General features: G+C 34.0%; 2 protein-coding genes and 1 long non-coding RNA gene across 3 annotated transcripts; 1 reads left to right on the top strand and 2 right to left on the bottom strand.

Annotated features, from left to right (window-relative positions):
* Nucleotides 1-1,086: 1,086 nt before the first annotated feature.
* Nucleotides 1,087-5,410, bottom strand: LOC123888198 (acyl carrier protein 1, mitochondrial). Its single transcript, XM_045937170.1, has 2 exons — nt 5,142-5,410; nt 1,087-1,521 (listed from the first exon to the last, which is right to left on the bottom strand). The coding sequence occupies exons 1-2, from the start codon at nt 5,322-5,324 to the stop codon at nt 1,345-1,347; spliced, it is 360 nt and encodes a 119-aa protein (XP_045793126.1). The 5' UTR covers nt 5,325-5,410; the 3' UTR covers nt 1,087-1,344.
* A 3,669-nt stretch (nt 5,411-9,079) lies between these two features.
* LOC123888197 lies at nt 9,080-12,234 on the top strand. The gene is made up of 3 exons (XR_006802021.1): nt 9,080-9,521; nt 10,090-10,542; nt 12,006-12,234. It is a non-coding gene; the product is annotated as an uncharacterized LOC123888197 (long non-coding RNA).
* Nucleotides 12,235-16,802: 4,568 nt separating this feature from the next.
* LOC123892304 (vicilin-like) lies at nt 16,803-18,718 on the bottom strand. Its single transcript, XM_045942098.1, has 6 exons — nt 18,421-18,718; nt 18,157-18,332; nt 17,958-18,038; nt 17,543-17,869; nt 17,101-17,404; nt 16,803-16,996 (listed from the first exon to the last, which is right to left on the bottom strand). The coding sequence occupies exons 1-6, from the start codon at nt 18,716-18,718 to the stop codon at nt 16,803-16,805; spliced, it is 1,380 nt and encodes a 459-aa protein (XP_045798054.1).
* Nucleotides 18,719-20,010: the final 1,292 nt, after the last annotated feature.

Below are 20,010 nucleotides of genomic sequence, written 5' to 3'. Positions count from 1 at the left end.
ATGTAGAGAACGAGGGAATTGCAGAGTGCAAAGAAAATGATATAATACTTACAAAATTATTGAATGAAGAACTCAAACGAAGGAATGATGATGGTTTATGCAAAAACTTGGGCTTAACTACACATTTGATCCTTACGTTTATTTTAGGTTTCAATTTGGTCTCTTACATTTAAAAAGTATCAACTTGGTCTCTTACGTTTATTTTATGTTTCAAGTTAGTCATTTTCGTCAATTTGGTCACATGTGGCAGCTAATTTGCATATGTGGACAAACATGTGGCACTTGGACACATTGACACGTGTACTGTTCAAACGGTGTTAGTGACAAAACTAACGGAAATGACTAACTTGAAACCTATAATAAATGTAAAGGACCAAATTGATACTTTTTAACCGTAAGGGACCAAATTGAAACCTAAAATAAACATAAGAGACAAAATGTGTAGTTAAGCCCAAAAACTTTGTTGTTAACTAAGACATTGAGCTCAAGTGATTAATGGACTTTCTCTAGGACGAATTGTTCGGGAGAAACCGAGTTTGATTCTTGATGGAAACAATTCTTGGCAAAACTTTATTTACTTTGCAGCTGAACTCTGGACTACCGAGACTCACAGAGTTAATACCCCAAAAAATAAAACTTGTGTTGCTCAAATTTTATTGGCAAAACTATAGATGGGTATGGGTTCTCATTTACACGAAATTGATGGTGGGAGAAAGGGTCTAAAAGCAACTCTCAAAAACTCATCTTGTCTTGTTAAAAGGAAAATAGATGCATTAGTGGGAAATTCTAATATGGCCATAAACCCAAATAATTTTATTTTAGGCACACAACAAAAGTAAAAAATTAAAGAAAAATTATTTAAGTGATGGTGATTGACGTGACTTTTATTTTTCTTTTAATTTTATAAATCCATGTGTGTGCGCCTAAATTTGTGTCTAAATTCTTTGTGTCTGGGCAAGAATAGCTCTGCATTAGTACATGATGCAAAAGGACTATGTTAACACAGAAATCAAATATTACTGTATGAGTTTTTTAGTTTAGACCTCATGACAGCTCCATCAATACTACTTCATAGGCACAGTAAAATTAAAAAAACATCACAGTTGAAATTAAAGCCCTTAAAAAATACAGTATTTGTTCTTCACTAACAAACTTCTTTCAGAGCAATTCATATTATTTTCAACAACCAACCTCTTTCACTTTAATTTGAAAGGGTAAATGCAAAGATAACAAGAGAAACAAGATTCTAGAAACATCCGGTGAAAGAAGTAAGGGGAAGGTAAGTATTGCACTGATGTTAAGTTCAACACGAAAACAAGTTGGAAAAAGACACTTTGGTTGATTTTAGCCAGCCATGGGGTGGTTAGAAATATACTCGATAGCGAGATGACAAGAGTCAATTTTATCAGCTTCCTTGTCTGGGATTTCCAGCTTGAACTCCTCTTCTAGTGCCATTACGATTTCGACATTGTCCAAGCTATCCAAACCCAAATCTTTCTGGAAATGCACTTCTGGAGTCACCTGAGAAACCATTAAACACCAAAAAAGATATATTATCTGCACCGCTTAGAATTACAAGAAAGCTGCATGACCAAATATGCAAGGTGAAGAAACAAGGAATACAAACAAATTAAAAAGGATGCTAGCAACATCTTTCTACAGAAGAATATTTGAGTACAAGAGTAAGGAAGTGCAAGCATCTAGATAGAGGATCAGTATGAACAATGATAATAAACATCTAAAAGGAAAAATAAAAAGGATTAAAATGATATGATATGTCAGTGTAAACTAGGTTTACTCGGATCCAATAAAAATTCACTATTTTGCTACATTGTCCACTTTGTAACTATATTTTAACATTAATAATTAATGGGTATAACATGGAAAATGGAGGTGTTTCATTGGATGTAAGTGTGTAGCGACAATGTATGCCCATTAAATTAAACTCAAAGAAAGAAAAATAAGGCCTTTCATGACTCCTACGCTCAAAAGATGTTTTCAAGCAGCGGTTAGAAAGTAGTAACACTTAGCTGACATGTGAAAACTCCAACACTGTCAAATCATATGAATGGGGTGGATAAGAGAATGCGAGATTAAACAGTCTAAGATAGTGAGTTTATTTACTTTCCCTGCACAGATTGTATTTGTAGTGAAGGAGGACCAGGTTGTTATTATCGTGTAGAACTGTGAGCTACTAAAAGTTTAAAACAGTAGAAAAGTCACTTATGAAATCTGTAAGCAAAGTGTCTATACGGTGTAGTATTGCAGAGTCGTTAATTATGTATTGTGAGCAAGGAACAGAAGACTATATAGCACCGACACTTAATATTAAAAGTGTGTGGTGTCAGACACTACTGACACATGTGGTTACGTTCAAATATTATATTTTCTTAAGGTGAACACTCCGGTACACATCTTATATGGATATGTACTGGTACAATGCTGATGTGGATAATTATGGTAGGTCCATAAATAATATTTTATATAGAAAAATTAACAAACACTTTGTCCACCTCAACAATGTACTTACCGAAGAATTCACTTTTTCTTAAATTATTAATATTACTATGCGTTGACGTGTAAGTGTTCATGTCTTATCTGTGCTTCATAGTCAGCTTAAAGATTTCAACAAATGTGGCTTAAGTGGAAAGTAGAAGGATAAACAATTAAGATAAATGATAAATGAGAGGGAGGGTCCTAAAGGAAGGCATCAAGTCACCGAAATATTCTTTATTTTCAATTCGTAATTTCTTAATGCATTTACACCTTCCTCCTGGACTGATATCCATTCAATATCAGCAGCAGGAGTGTTTTAGTGTGAATAACAATGAATAGCGTTTAAATATCTGGAACCTTATAAAAAATTCAGTGTCTAAATTTTGGGATTTTGTTACTTTATCTAGACTATTAAAATTATCTTGAGTCTCTCATGTCCTTATTTTTGTAATTTACAATTGTCTTAAATCATTTGGTGCTGGCAGATGCACACATTGTGCTGCTGCTGCTGCTGCTGCCTGTTTGTAATATGGTTTGTATTTAATTTCAAATTAAGAATCCCATGGGAGATATTTCAATTTCTACATGAGTAAAATATCTAGCTCTAAATTTTCAGATTTTTGAGGAATTACTCTATTAATAGCTGTTGTGGGAAAAAACTGAGTCTGTTTAGTTTGAGAAAATGTTATCCATTCTCGATACATGTTTTCACTTTTAATTACAAAGCACAACCTCATTTTCCCTGTGTTCCCTGTTTTCAAATATTTACCTAGACAGAAAGGGAAAGTTGTTTTCCATGTTTCAAATACAAATCCTTAAAAACAAGAAATAACATGAAAACAATGTAGTATTTTTGTAATTAGATGTGAAAACAGAAATAAAAATAAAAACATTCAATTATTTCTCTGTTTCCTATCCAAATATTTGTAAGCAAGAAACAAGGTGAAAACAAAATTGATTTTGTAATTAAAAGAGAAAACAAGAAAAATCGAAACAAACCTTTTTCTGAAACCAAACAGACCCTAATTATCTAAGTTTGGGAATGTAACATACTACATGTTTTGGTTGAACCTTGTTAAAAAGATGATGAAACTTTCTACTCTGAACATATATTACATTATATGTATATCGGTGTTGTTTCAACTTAAATATGTGGAATAATAACAAACTAAAAAAATTGTTTAAATATTACTTTTGGGAACAATGCTCGAATTAAAGAATTAACCTCTCACCTCTCCATTTAACACTGAAATTTATGTGTTGCTATTAATCTTGCAATGCCTTGTAGAAATTGTAAAAAGGGAAAAAGTAAACTAGGTAGAAAATTTCAAAATACAGACTTGGCACGAACAGCGTTATGACGTTATCTGTATGAGCCTTCTCCTTGTGCACAATACAGAAGAGTTTTAAGTCCAAAGTTCAGACCCAAGTGGAAAGGTAATGAATGGTCATCATGATAACCTTGAATTTTGAAAAGGTTAAACCATCGGATCTAGAACAAAGATGAATGGATAATAGAGATTCTTTATTGGAACAGAATATTCAGGTATTCGAGACTCGAGAATATTGATCTAATCACCTTCTACTAACCTTATGACTCCTTTATATACAAAAAAGCCTAACATCAATCCTGTAACTGTCATAACTCACTAACTGTAACCAGTTAGTTTAGTATGATACATAGAGTCATCATTCCCTGTTTCCCTCATATTTCTTCTACTACAGAACACCTTGCTAATAGGACGTTACGTTTCAGTCCCCTATATCAATTAATCGAACTAATGACCAATTTATTTTAACCCTGTGAGTACAGGAAATGGGTTAAAGTATGAGAATCCAAAAATGTACAAGCAAATATGTTGAAATAAAATTCCTCTATCAAAATGTCATGTAGTAAAGAACCTCACCAGTTACCACTTACAAAGGTAAGACTGCCGAGTGCAGACATCTAACCCTTCCAACACACCACAACAATAATGCCCATTTAGAAAAAGATTGAAGGAAATCTTAATAAAAATTTAGCCAAACTGATAATACATCTCAGTTGAATAACACTATATTATCATCTGAAAACTGCATCACAATTTTCTTTTGCACATAAATATCTCTCATTATATCTTAAAACAATTCTGCACATGACCAAACAGACACTGCCCAGATGGTTGGTTAGTGAGCTAAATCTACAACTTTTGGGATAACCCATTCGGATAAATCAACAGAATAACCATCTGAAAAAACCCACATCTCATTTTCCACACAAATCAATACAACAAATACTCCTAAGATCGTTAATGTCTTAATGAGCTAACCTTTCAAATTTTGGGAAGAAAATTTTTGCTAAATCAACAGAATAACAATTTGGGATACACATTTCACATCCCTCACACTCCTTAACATTACAAAACACGACACGTATAATTATTAAGTTAAATTTCCAAATTTCAGGGAAAAAAACCTTTTGAATTGGTCAACAGAATAACGATTAGGGTTACCTATAACTAATTTCTCGCAACAAATCCAAACTTTGGGGCAACCCATTTAGACAAATCAACAGAATAACAATTAGGAATGCCAATTTATCAGTATTTACGCAATCAAGAGTAAAAATTATGCGAAATGAAGGGATAAAAATGAAAAGAACAGACCTTGGATGGATCGACTTTGGGGAAATCTTTGACAACAGAGAGAACTCGATCGACGACCTCTTCTTTGGTGAGATGATCGTCGTGTGAAGACATGGAGCGAATGGAACCATTCCATGGTTGCAATTTAGGTGAAGCTTGGAGTGGCACGCGAACATGGCGGAGTATGGCTGCTCTGAGTGCCATTTTTGTGTATAGATCTCTCTTCTTCTCTCTTTGAAAAGGAGTGAGTGTGTTAGAGGAACTTATTACACGCACGATAGAAGAAGGGTTCAAGGTGCTCTCAATTATATTTATTGCATATTAATAACTTTATTTTATTTTTTTATTTCTATGTTAAAATAAAAAATAATCTTTAGTTTTAGTGGTGATTAACGTTGAACTTGGTAGAGAAGATCAATATTCGGTCCCTCGTAACTGCGATTGGGATGAGGCTAGAACCACTTGATGCATAGTATTTATGAAATCAATCCCATAGTATTTATGAAATCAATCCCGAGAAAGAGTCATGGAGTATAGCTGCACGAATAGTTCGTATTTGGTTTGTCAGCGGCGACACACATCCTTTCTCTTTTGACATGGTTCCAATGAATACATCAGTGTGTATTTTAAATTTTATGTTTAATTTTTGTATCTCGCTTTTTTATGTGTGTTGGATATGCCTTGAAATCTCAGTTACAAGAAGTCAGAAAAATCTTTGTTGAATCTTTTTGCATCTTTGATGTTTTGAAAATTTTTTGGGAAAAAAATATATTTTCTTGGAAGATACTTTGACTTGGATTTGTTTTATTTTAAAACAGATTTGTTACTAATTTTTTTGGCATATTATTTTTCTATAAATAGGGAGTGCTTTATTCATAGAAAAATTGAGAGAGAGAGAGAAAGAGAGCAACTCAAGAGAGTAGAGATGTAGAGGCAAGGATTAGGGTTTGCCACCACACAAGGGCTAGGGTTTTAGAGAGGAAAAAGAGTTTTCTCTTGGTACAACTCTAGGGTGGGTGAACTATCTTTGTGGTACACCTTGAGAAACACTTATCAAATTGAGTCTCTTGGCCACAGGAAGAGATTCGGGTTTTGGGTAGAATTAAGATTAATTCTTGTAACTCAATTGGAACTCTTTGCAAAGTTACTCGTTTGATATAGTGGAACGGAGGGGCTGCTCTCTCCCCCAGACTAGGTCATTATTGGACCGAACTGGGTAAACAAATATTGTGTTCTTTCTTCTCCTTTATCTCGTTTATCGGTTATTATTATTATTGTTTATTCCACTTAATTATTGGTTGTCGTTCTATTGCTCCACACATCAAGTTATTCATTGGTGTGATTTTAAGACGAATTCACAACAATTGGCGCCCACCGTGGGGCAATCGGAACAATTTGAAGTGAGCACCATGGGTTTTAAGTCGGATATCGAGGGACTTTCCAAAAGCAATTTGGAATTGTGGAAAGTGAAGATGGAAGCAATTTTAATGTTCGGGATGATGGATAAAACATGGAGTGTTGTTATCCGGTGCCTCGAAGATAAAAGGTTAATGGAGATCGCGAAGAAGGTCGGCCTGGAGAGGCGGTGGTAATAATACTCAACATTAGCCTGGAGAGGCGGTGCTAAGAATACTCGGGTGACTTCTGAAACAACAACTTTATTATTATGTAGAGGTGCTAGTGGAAGTTGAGAACCGGTGGAGTATTTGGGTCATGGACTTTTGATGCTCCTATCACATGTGTTCAAAGAATGAATACTTTGAGACTATAGAGTTAGTTGAAGGTGGAGTTGTTCATCTTGAAAACGGGAAAGCTTGAAGTTTCAAGGTATGGGTTCAGTTTGTCTTACGAAGTTTGACAATCGTGAGTTTCTTTACACGATGTGAGGTATGTTTCTGAACTTAGATGCAAAGATAGTTGGTCATGCATCTATAACTAGTGGTGATTCTCATAATGTGATTGAGTTTTGGGACTTCGGGTGGACCTGTTAGTGACATGTGTTTAGTTGGACTAGTGAACAAGGTTTACTAGGTGTTGAACTGAACTAGAATTGTTGGAGACTAACAATAGCTTGAAGTATGTTTCAGAGGAGTTGAAGAGGTCTTGCGTGTTACAAGGTGAAGATCATGGTGGGTATACTTTGGTGGAAACTCAGTTTGAGGTGGAGTCTTCCAATAGTGGTAGACAGTCAACATTATCTCTTGGTTATCTAATCGGAGATATGAAGGAGAGTGGTATTGTTGAACCAAAGGGGATGACCATGGAAACCTTGTGGGTTATGTTTCAATTGTGGCTGAAGAAGTGCAAGACATTGAGAAGATCTTCAGGGAGGCAATTGAAAGCAACAGGTGATCAAACTTGGTAACTTGTGAGACTGCTGGAGGTAGTTGGATACAAGGAGAGTTTGATGTTGCAGCTTGTGGAACCGCCTAAAATTCCAAGGTTGGTTTGGAGCCAAGCAAAACTTCGAGAGTACGGAAGGCATTCCGGGGTCGAAGAGTGGTGAAGGCTTGTAGGGCTATCGCAAAAAATCCATGGATAGTCGGAGGCAAGCGATTCTTCAGGAGGACGGAAAAGGCACAATCCGGGGGCTGAAGAGGGATGGTGGAGCTTGTTGAGCTATCTAAAATTCCGATGATAGTTGGGAGCAAGCGTTTCTTCAGGGAGGTACGAAGTTGACCACTTCGGAGTCTGAAGAGGGGGCGGTGAATCTTGTGGTGCTACCTAAAATCCTATGGTAGTAGGATGCAAGATCTTCATGAGAGCGGAAGGCATTCCGAGGATGAAGAGGGAGGTACAATCCGGTGATCTTGAATAGAAGATTCAAGATGTAGAGAGCAGCACGGTGGTTGATCGGATCACCATCGATTTAAAGGCAAGGTGGAGAATTGTTGGATATGCCTTGAAATCTCAGTTACAAGAAGTCAGAAAAATCTTTGTTGAATCTTTTTGCATCTTTGATGTTTTGAAAATTTTTTGGGAAAAAAATATATTTTCTTGGAAGATACTTTGACTTGGATTTGTTTTATTTTAAAACAGATTTGTTACTAGTTTTTTTGGCATATTATTTTTCTATAAATAGGGAGTGCTTTATTCATAGAAAAATTGAGAGAGAGAGAGAGAAAGAGAGCAACTCAAGAGAGTAGAGATGTAGAGGCAAGGATTAGGGTTTGCCACCACACAAGGGCTAGGGTTTTAGAGAGGAAAAAGAGTTTTCTCTTGGTACAACTCTAGGGTGGGTGAACTATCTTTGTGGTACACCTTGAGAAACACTTATCAAATTGAGTCTCTTGGCCACGGGAAGAGATTCGGGTTTTGGGTAGAATTAGGATTAATTCTTGTAACTCAATTGGAACTCTTTGCAAAGTTACTCGTTTGATATAGTGGAACGGAGGGGCTGTTCTCTCCCCAAGACTAGGTCATTATTGGACCGAACTGGGTAAACAAATATTGTGTTCTTTCTTTTCCTTTATCTCGTTTATCGATTATTATTATTATTATTGTTTATTCCACTTAATTATTGGTTGTCGTTCTATTGCTCCACACATTAAGTTATTCATTGGTGTGATTTTAAGACGAATTCACAACAATGTGCTTTTTTTTTATTTGTATTTTCAGGGTGTCAAGATCCATACTACTATTTCAACACTAGTACAAATATAACATATTACACAGCATGTTTACATCTGACGAGCATATGTCAGATGTAAAAGGCTATGTGGAGTAACCTTTTCATCTGGCTTCAATATCCACAGATGTAAAAAATAAATAGACAAGACTTTTTACATCTGACTTCAATGTACCAGAAGCATAACTAAACGCGGTGGCAATCTTGTAATTATGGTGAAAATTATCTAAAATATGTATGTATCTGGCCATATTTAGGCACAGATGTAAAATGTCAGGTTAAATACAAAAAAAAAAAATATTTTTGGAACGGTAATAGTGTGATATCTCTCTCCCAAGACTTCAGAAAAAACCCTCACCTTCGCAAGAACCGGCGATGCAAACCCTCACCGCCGTCCTCTACCGGCGACAAGATTGAACCCTCCGCAACCTTTAATCAACTCACCACCAGCGCCGTCCTCTCTCTCACTCGCAGTCGTCCTCTCTCTCACGAACCCTAACTCCAAATCGAAGCTTAACTCCAAATCGAAGCTTCTCTTTCTTTCTCCGGCCTCTACTCTCACGAATCGAAGCTTGTCGTTCTCTCTCACCCTAGATTCGCGATCGAAGAGATGTCTCTCTAACACTTGTTCTCTCTCGAACCCTAGCCTCCAATCCCTTTCATTGAATCACAAATTCTAATCCCTAATTGAAGAACCAAGGCTTACTGAACCCAAATCGAAGCTCAGTGAAACGAATCAAAGCTCTCTCAGCTCGTTACAGAGTCATAAACTGGTGAGTTCTGACGATTAAGGGTTTTTAGGTTTTAGCATATGTTTATCTTTCATTTTAATCTTTGATTTTGATGATTAAGGGTTTAATCCTGTGTAATTTTTTGTAATCTTCTACTTTTGCTTTTGTATATTGAACCATAAAGTGGGACTTGAATTGTTTTTTGTGAATGTGATTATTGAAAAGATTGATGTTTTGTTTTTATGGTCAATCTGATTATGGAATTTAATTAATGGGCCAGAATTGATGTTTGAAGCATTGTGGTGTCAGCATAAACTGTCGCCGTAATTGGTTTGTGTTAAGTATATTTTAGCTCACAACATATGTTTTATTTTTTATATTCTGAGATGTGATGATCTCTGGAGAGAGCATAAATTGAAAATGGATTATGTGAACATGGATATGACTTTATGGGACACTGCGAATTATATGAAAAATGAGAACTTTGTTGATGGGTTGTAGGATGATGATATTTTGAGCTTTATGAAACTGTGTATGACTTTGATTTACAGTTTTAATAATGTTCATTTTGATGCTAATGCGTTTGTTTGCTTGACTTTCTACATTGAAGTTCCGGGAGAAGACAATGGATGATCAAGAACCTACTGATTTGCTGGTTCATACAGTCGTGGCCTCTGTTGTGCCAGAATTGCTTAGCAAGAAGACTACTTTGAAAAGGGTGACTTGATTTCATCTCAATTTTTATGTATTTGAAACATAATTTATCTTTGTGTTTGATGGTTAACACTTAACAAGGTTCCTCTTTATGGTTGATTTTTATGCCTTTATTATGATTATTAGAATTTAATTTGTTGTTCTGAATTCTGAACAATGGCCATGATCCTTAGCTTAGCTATTAAGTAGAAGGTTTAGGATAAATTGGAAACTCACTCATCTTTCTTCCATGGCCGAACCACACACTCCACCATCACTATACACTCACTCAAAATTCATCTCTCCACCATTTTCATCCTTTCGAAGCTTGTTTGAAAGCTAGGAGTTGTGATGAGCTTCCTCTTCTAAGGTAACTAGAACTTCTTTTCTTCTCCATAGCAGGTCAAGCTCTTAGAGCTTGAAGAATGGTTTTATGTCTTTTTCATATTTATGATTTAGTTAACTCCTAATGGAAGTCTTATAGTAGCTATTATGAAACTAGTGTGTTAAGGGTAGTTAGATGGATTTTCATGGTTGAAACCATGGCTTTCACAATAGTCAGTAGCTAGGCATTTGAGAAAATTCCAATTAATCAAGAACTTAAAGTTTGTCATGGTTTAATTAAAATTAAAACTATTCTATGACTTGTGGTACTTACACTTTTCTTGTGTTTAACTTAAAAGAGAAAAGCCCTAATTTATTTGTGCAAGTCATGTCTTCTTTAAAAGAAAATTTACAATTTATCAAAGACATGGGAGTTGCTTCTGCTGCTTTGAAATTAGACCCTCTGTAGCTTTTGAAAACATGTATTGATGTGGTCTAATTTTGAAGAATAAAAGTGAGGGTTTAAATCTACTTAGCTTAAAATTTTGAGTTACTTTGGAAAAGAAATTTTTAAGTTAAGATAAGCTTTTGATGATTGTTTTATACAAGTAGATTATTGGTTTTGGAAAAGAAATTTTTAAGTTAAGATAAGCTTTTGATCTTTAATAAGGTTGCTACATGTTAAGTTGACACTGCTTTATGTAAGATTTGCTTCAAGTTTTGGGACTGGTTTATGCAACATATTTGGGGTACAGCCTAACGGCAATGACTGTGGATATTATGTAATGAAGAATATGATTGACATTGTCTCCGCTAGTATTACAAAGAATTGGATGGAGGTATTATATTTTTCTTTATCGACATTATATGTATTTTTCGTTAACCTCTGTTGATGTTTAGCAGACTGCTTATGCTTTTATGGTAAATCTGTATAGGTTTGGTTGGCACTTAATAAGTGAAATTAACAAACAAATAGTGTAGATAGTGGAACCACAAGTTAGATTATGAGACAGAAGTATTGATTGCTGCATTTTTTCTGCATAAAAAGAAGTATTGATTGCTGCATTTTTTCTGCATAAATGAGACTGGTTTTCTGTATATTCATGCATAAGAATGAGACTGTTTTGCTGTAAATTTCTGCATGAAATTGGGACTGGTTTGATGGATTTTTCTGCATAACAACGGCACTGCTTTGCTATAAATTTCTGCATAAAAAGAAGGGCTGGTTTGCTGCATTTTTCTGCATAAAGGGGACTGTTTTCTTTGTTTCTTTTCTGCAGAATTCTGCAGGTTGCATGCTCCCAATTGCGCGGGCGCGCCACACCCTTCGTGGGGCGCTCGAGGCAGCAGCCTTTAGCTCACTTTGTGTTGCATTTTGTTCGATTTTAGATCATGCAGTATGATACTACCTGAATGTATGTTAATTTATATATATGAATAAGTTGATCATGTATACGTAATGAATTTGAGCCATGTATGTATAAGTAAATATATATTTACATATTGTAGGTGTTCGATAATCCCACGACATTAACAGAGGAGGAGCTGTATGAATTGTGAAACCGCTGGGCAACTTGTTTTCTTGACCTATATATATAATCCTGAGGTAGATTATGATGTTGCCGATGAGGCTTAGGAGCTAGCTAGGTTAATTTGTATGATGTTACGATGGATTCATATTAATTATGATGTTTTGAATTGTAATGACATTTGGTATTTTGCTTGAATGTTGAATTGTATGACATTTTGGATGAATGTTGAATTGTATGACATTTGGTATTTTGGATGAATGTTGAATTTTAATGACATTTGATTATATTTTGCAACTGTATTTTGGTTGAATGTTAAATTGTAGTGGTATTTTAGTTTTTTTAATTATAAAAAAGGATTTAAAATATAAAAAAGAAAACGCAGGGTTTTGAAAAAAAATAATTAAATAAAGTTACTATTTTACATCTGGTGGACTTGGTCAGATGTAAAAGGTCCAATTTAATTAAAAAAAAAAAATTGGTCAGCTGAAACTTGAGAACAGAGGTAAAAGGGGATACTTTTACATCTGGCGAATGTCAGATGTAAAAAGCATAAACTTACTACTTCTCGTACGTCTACCTCTGACTTGGGCCAGATGTAAAAGGGGGTTTTGGCCAGATGTAAAAAGTGTTTTCTGTACTAGTGCAATATACTAAAATACAAGTTTGAGAAAAACTTGAAGGAATATAAGGTGTATTATTTTAGTAACTTTGGTGTTGCTATAAATCTTGCTTCCTATAGAACACGTCACAAATATAAAATCAGTTTTCAATTCAACACAAATGTCAAAGTTTGTGATAAAAAAAAGGTTCATGAGAATGTTTATCGTCAAATCCATGTTTATCCTTTGTCAAAAGTTATTTATATTGTTGTTTTTAAATTGTAGGATTTCCTCAATAAATGTAGTGATATTGTCGCTAATGGATCTAAAGTTGAATGTGTTTAAAAAAATGTTGATATGATCACTGATAGGTTTAAAGATGTTGGTTCTTCAAATAGTGTTACTGTTAATCTGACACATGATACCGTTGACATCACTCCAACTAAACGAATGTGTCCTTTTAATGATGAAGACAACAATGTGCCTACATCCCAAAGTCTCAAACCCAATCCCATTTATCCTGCAAATTAGAAAAAACTGTTTGAAAATTTTGAGGAAACATAAAACTGGTATAGTACAAAATTATACATTGATTCATATACTATGTATAATTTTAAACATACTATTTAAATAGTGGAAGAATGGTATTTTTGTTTTGTTTCTATTTTTATCCATAGATTCATAAACTAATTATTGCTATATATTTGAAAATCTAATTTTTTTTATATAATATATTAAATTTTTGTTTTTTTATATAATATATTAAATATATATTTTTAATTAATATATTAAATTTATTAGAAAGAGAAAACGTGCGCAAAAATAAGAGTTTATTGATTGTTAAAATAAGGATATAATAGAAAGATAAAATTAAAAATACAGTAAAGACATAAAACACCGAGAAACCCCACCGTCTCTCTCAGTATCAGTACCCTCTCATCTCACCGTCTTAACGAACTAGAACCGTCTCTCACCGCTCGACATTCTCCACTTTCAACGTCTTCGAACAATCTGCCACTATCTCTCGCCTCTCGTCATTCTCCACTGTCACCGTCTCCATCACTCGCAACGATCTCTCTGTATCATGTCTCTCATTCTCCATCTCGAAAACAGTTATCGTTCTCGTACACTCCAGGTAATGTATCCATCTGCTACGGTTCCTATACCATTGTATTCATCTTTTACAAATTCATGAAGAAAAGAAAGGAGATAATTTAATTCGAAGTTGATGGTTCCTTTTATACTGTTGTTGAATGTTGGAACTTGGTAATTTGAAAATTTTCTTTAGAGTGAATGATATCCATGATTGCAAAAATATGTTGTTGAACCCCTTCGTTTCCTTTTAAGATTCGTTTAAGAGAAAAAAAAATTCATTTATGAAAATGAGTTATGAATTAAGAAATTTGTAGTATCTACTTGTTATGAAATCCTTTATTTTTGTGAATTTGTGGGAAAATTGCTTGGTTTAGATACAAGCTTGTGACATAAGGCGTGGTTTTAATGGTTTTTGAGTGATCTCATTAATCATATTTTCCGCTGCTATCTCTGTCTCTCTGTTTCTTTTGTGATCCTCTTTATCCCCCACTTTGGTTAGTGCTACAAATTCAATCTAAGAGAGAATGACATAGCCATGTAATAACATAGAATATTTAAATGACGTTGACGATATCTCTTGAAATTTAAAGATAATTGAAAGTCGAAGCTTAAGAATCCTTGCATTGATGCTCTGACAACAATGGTCTCTAGATAATTAAAATCGGCAAGAAGCTCAACCTGTTTTGTGAAGAATTACATTAAGTTATTGATTGAAAGGAAATCTCAAATTATTACTTTATGAAATTGTATGTATAACCTAAAGAGTGAAATTATTAGCAAGTGGCTCTATTACTTTTAAATTTATCCCAATAGGTGCTAAAAACGTAACTTGCATGATCAGTGGCTGAAACTGGTTCATAAGTCATGTTTGCTACATTGCAGGCATAAGACGTAGGAGAAATAAAATTGCTTCCAATTCCATTTGATATGCTCCTTCTTCCACCACACACCAGTACTTCCCTTTGTGTGGTATATTATTCTTTCTTTGGAATGGGTATTTGGTAGTGATGCAAATAGTGATGTAACCAATAAATTAGAATCTCAGTTTTTATCCCCAACTTACATGTTGCTCAGATTACTTATTTGACTCATTTTGAGGCTTAGACCAGGTAGGAAAATCTATGTATTTAATTTTTAGATTCAAGTAATTGAATGATGATAGGAATGTGGTAGATGCAGCATCGGGCCCTGATGTATTGGGTTCTGAGGAAAACAAGCTCAAGTTTTGGAGAGTGTACACTAGAAAACACAAGGGAATGAAAGGTGTTGAGCTGGCACAGGGAAGGGAGAAGCATGAGTAAGTTGATATAAAATGGGAGAGTGTAGAGAGAGTTTATTATCTAAGTTTTCTGTTATAGAATGAGAAAAAGGGTCACCTAGTATCTTCTGTGTGAGGTAAGCCTTGTGGCTTAGGCTGATAGCAATACACGATCAAATTATTACTTTATCTTCTGTAGTTGTTCATTTCAATTTTTATACAATTGCAGGTATTTTCCATCAACTTACTCTCTTATATTTGAATTGCTGTAATTGTTTTTTAAATGAAAACTTGTAGTGTCATCTATAGAATTAGTATATCTCTTTTACATATTGAAATTGAGAATGACGAGATGCAATTAACACAAAGGTTGAATTTTGTGTTTCTATTTTGGTTGGAGAAATGGTTCAAGTCCTAATTTATATGCTACTACTTGTTGCTGTGCTTCAGCCCTTGATGTTTTGTTTATTGTATCTCCTTTGTATATTGACATTGAGAAAGATGATATGAAATTGAGTAATTGACACAGGTTGAATTTTGTGTTTCTATTTTGGTTGGAGAAATGGTAGAAGTTCTAACTTATATGCCACTACTTACTGTATGCTTGAGCCCTTAAGCTTCTGTTTATTAATTAATATATCTCTTGCATATTTTTTTTGAACGATCATGCTTCCTAAAGATAACAGACAGGCCAATATTCTACCTTAGAAGAATCAGATGATTTTGCCGCATAAGGTGAAACTGGTAGCTAACCATGCACATGCATCAGCTGTTGAGTCACCACTATATGATGATGCTACAATACCATGGCAGCGAGATGTGGTGCTGTATGATGAGGGAAGCAGGTTGTTGGGCAGCTGGATGCAGGGCATTTTTCTAGATGTCCGAGGTACATTATTGATTTATGTTAATTTTTCATTTATCTTTATACTTGTATACTTATTTTACGTTTTTTGATAACTTCTTTGTAGGCGGAACCCATTTAGGGTGACCTCGAAGGTTATGATTTGATCAACATATGAATGGTGACTCTCGCAGCCAGTTTTATATATAATTCTAATGATACGATATTACATTATGTATGGTGGATATGTTACATATTTGGCTAAGTAATTTGTTGGCTTCATTTAAGTAAATACCGTTTTTACCTAGTGCTGAAGGTACTTTGCATTTTCAGGAGCTAGTGATTCAGTTATGCTTTCTTATGATATTTATAAATGATAAGTACAAAGAAGTAAATTCTAAAATTATGGAGAGAAACTTTTGAATCCAAGTATGATATACAGTCCTCTTTTCTTTTAATGTTACACTTGATTATGTAGTGGAATTATCATTTTGCAGACTTCAGAAAAGCTTTTAAGTCTTTTGGTTTGTATCTTGCAGGTTTTAATCAATGACAAAACGGTGAACACATATGAAAGACAATATTATGAAAAGCATGAACCAACAAATTTGTGTGATTAACATCCTTTTGTTGAGGTTTTGGCCACAACTGAGACAGCAAGATCTAAGTTATTTACACTTTTATAGAAGGTTATCTGGTGAGTTCACACAACATATCTAAGTGCAATTTTTTATTATTGGTTAATTTGGCAGAATCGCAGTGTCTAACTTTTGTAATGGATCATTCAAAGTATTATTTGTCTTTAGAAAACAAGAAAATGAAAATTATTGATTGATTGAGTAGACTCTTTCAAACCATTTAGATATCAGATTAATTTAATTTATTCATAGTAGAAACGTGGAGCTCTAGTTATTGTTACAAGAGAATGCCGTTTTATTTTTTGCTCACTGAGCTACATGCATAATATTTGATCACTCATTAAAAAGATCCCAAAATTGAAGATAAGGGATCCCTTTTCCTTGGACGTTCTTCCTCCCTTTGTTGAGGCTGAGCATTTGCAAAGTAAGATTGTTTCTGATTCTTTAATAGCCTATTAACTTGTTGAGCAGATCCAGGGAAGGCAAGCTCTTTCACTGGTCTATGTATCTGGCTTATCACATTGTCCTCCTCACCTTCAAATTTTCAATCACAACCAAAAAACTTAATTAGCTTTCTCATTCAATTAAGTAGAAGAATGTTTTTTAATCAATGTTATATGCTAATGAATATAGTATACCTGCAAGGAAGTTCCTCTGATTGTTCTCAGCATTGATGCCAAATCCAACTAAATAGAGATTTGAGGAAGCACTCACAGCAACTGGATGACCTGCCGGAATTACAAAGACATCACCTGGAGACAAGCTAGCTCTGTACCTTTGCACTTGTTTGCTTCTCTCTTGTCCTTCTTCCTCTTCCTCATCTTCTCTTTGATCTTGTTGGTTCTCATTTTTTTGACCCACAAGTTCAAATTCTCCTTTTCCTTCAATAGCTGCTACTATCAATGTGGATCTTGAATTGTAGTGTGGCAACAAAAGAGATCCCTAAAATTAAATTTTGGAAGAAAAAAAAATCAGTACATTTTTTAACTATATGTTCAGTATATATATATATATATATATATATATATATATATATATATATATATATATATATATATATATACATTAATTTCGTTATACCTCCTTAATCTCTACAGCGTTGACAAGTATATCCAAGTCTTGTAGTTGTGGATTTTTCTCTGGGGTGAACTCAAAGAAGTTGCCAAACTTGTTGGAATAGATAGGATTGCGGTTTCCCAAGTTGAATGGTTCAGATTCGGAAGATACACTTTTTTTGGAGCTAGACTTAGCATTTTTGCTCAGTTCCTCAATTTGTTCCCTTGATACTTTGACTATTACATTTGCTTCCTGGCTCTGCTGCCTCTTCCTATCCCTAAGGTCTCGTCTGTGTTGTGGCTCTTTCTCATGCTCTTCTAGAAGAACCCTTTCTATTTCCTCATAATCAGCCTATATATATAGGTACATAGTAAATATCTATGCAAATTAAACAAAACAAATGCATGTAAAATGAATAAATGGTATGTTGTATCCTTACATTGAAGGAAGCCTCTAGAATGTTCTTGCTGAACCCAGATAAGAAAGATTGTTGGTTTTCACTTCCAGACAGTAAGAAAGTCTGTTAAAAAGATGAAGAACAATGGTAAGAGAAGAAAATTTATACTACAAATTATTATAACAGGGTAAAATGTAGGGTTGCAAACCAAGAGTGATGTGAAAAGGTAAGCTTATATTACCTCTAATTGACCGGGTCTGTTTACGGGAATAGCGAGATCTAATACTCTAAGATCTTTGTTGTCATCTCGGTTTGCCAAATAAGCAATGGTGCCAGCAGGGAGTTTGATGGTATCACCACGCTCAAGGTTGAAGGAATTTCTATTATTGGGGTTCAACACAGTGAGAATGGCTCTCCCTGCCGATTTCAATTAACATTAGATTTTTATATTAAGAAGATTTAAACCTTACATAAACTAAACTACTTGTGATAAATATTTAATTACCACTTAGTACTGCAAGGATGAAGTCAGCATCATTATGTTGTGGAAGAAAGAGTGTGTGAGGTTTAGAATTATATTCCAAAAGGCGGTAGTTTTGAAGATTCTCAAATATTTTAGAACGTTTGTCAAACCTTTGAAGAAGACGGATATGACCATTTCCGTTTTCGAAAAGAGTTTGGAAATGGATATACTTAAATAAAAAAGGGTTCTCTTGGTCAGGTCTAGAAGAATCACGAACTGAGGATGCTAGGGAAACAATTCCCAGCAGCATCAAAAGTTGAAATGGAGCTTTGATTGCCATATTGATTTGAATTATAATGTCACTTGCTGATGAGATGAAGGATCAGTATTGAGTTCAAAGATTATTTATAGCTATAGAAATGAAAGCTATTGATTAACATGCAAGAACATTTGGCCATGGTGTAGAATGCATGTTGACGTGTGTTGTAATGTATAAAATTGAGGTGGCAAAATCAAAAGGACTAATGGGGTGGTGGAGTTTTTGTTTGAATTTGATGAACCTGGACATTCTTTTAGAAAAAGGGTGTGAATTATTTTGTCGGGTACAAATGGCCTCCACTGAGAGTTTTTTCATGACATTTGGACATGGATCTCCTCCAGAATTTTCAGGCGACACGGTTACTTTGCACCAGGTTTGTCCAATGCAATTCTGCAACAAAAAAAGTTAATATTTGAGAAACTTTGGATGGGGTATCTATTCATTAGGGATGTTTAAAAATACAATTAACTGAACCAAATTGTATTGAACTATATTTTAATCTGAACTACTGAACTATTTAATATAATTTTGAACTAAACCACTGTTAGAAAACAGTTATTCAGTTTATAACCAGTTCAGAAACAGTTTTTATAAAAATAAAATAAAAAATATTTAATTGTTTCTTGTTTTTTACCAGTATTTTTCCCGAAATTAAAGTTTGTCTTTTTTTTTTTGGTAGAATTAAAGTTTGTCTTTATTAGGCAATATTTTGTCATATGGGAACATGGGTCAAAGTCGGGGGTGGACCCGTGTGAGGCTTTGTGTGGCTATAGTCACACCAGCCTAGCCTGAATATTTTTTTAAAATAATAATAGTTTTATAAATAATTTTAAATTATTATGTACACATATTCGTACAAATATTGATGTTAATATTAGTTTAGAGTTTATTATTAATGACTGTAAGTCTCTTGATACATATTAGTTTAAATATTAGTTTATAGTCCACTATTAATGATTTCAATTCTTTGGTTATACATAATGTATTATTTTAAGTTATATATTTTAATTGTATAATAATCAACTTTAACTTTGTTTGTCAAAAATACTTGAATTCGTAGTATTTGAGTAAAATTAATGATTGTGGCATATAAATATGAAATGACATAAAACAATAGGTTTAATTTTTTCAAGTAAGAAGATATGGGTAAACTTGGAATAAAAATTAATAAGTTATAAACTAATTGAATTAGTTTATCAAAATAAACTATAAGTGTTATGAAACTAATCTAAACATAACTAAGAATATAGAAGAATAGAGATGAAGGAGAGAAGAGAGAAAGATTAGAGTTTGTATATTCTCTTCAAGGTGTG

This window comes from Trifolium pratense, linkage group LG6 (assembly GCF_020283565.1).
Source record: "Trifolium pratense cultivar HEN17-A07 linkage group LG6, ARS_RC_1.1, whole genome shotgun sequence".
NCBI lineage: Eukaryota > Viridiplantae > Streptophyta > Magnoliopsida > Fabales > Fabaceae > Trifolium > Trifolium pratense.
Note: the sequence above shows the minus strand (reverse complement) of the source record. Positions and strands in the feature narration are given on the sequence as shown.

What these genes read in the sequence shown, in the direction of transcription:
- LOC123888198 (XM_045937170.1), bottom strand. Translation starts at nt 5,324, where the DNA reads ATGGCACTCAGAGCAGCCATACTCCGCCATGTTCGCGTGCCACTCCAA. An exon ending in CCAAAGTCGATCCATCCAAG is followed by an intron (nt 1,522 to 5,141) that starts GTCTGTTCTTTT and finishes ATGGTTTCTCAG; the next exon opens with GTGACTCCAGAAGTGCATTT.
- LOC123892304 (XM_045942098.1), bottom strand. Translation starts at nt 18,718, where the DNA reads ATGGCAATCAAAGCTCCATTTCAACTTTTGATGCTGCTGGGAATTGTT. An exon ending in ACAGACCCGGTCAATTAGAG is followed by an intron (nt 18,039 to 18,156) that starts GTAATATAAGCT and finishes TCTTTTTAACAG; the next exon opens with ACTTTCTTACTGTCTGGAAG. An exon ending in TCAGAGGAACTTCCTTGCAG is followed by an intron (nt 16,997 to 17,100) that starts GTATACTATATT and finishes GAAAATTTGAAG; the next exon opens with GTGAGGAGGACAATGTGATA.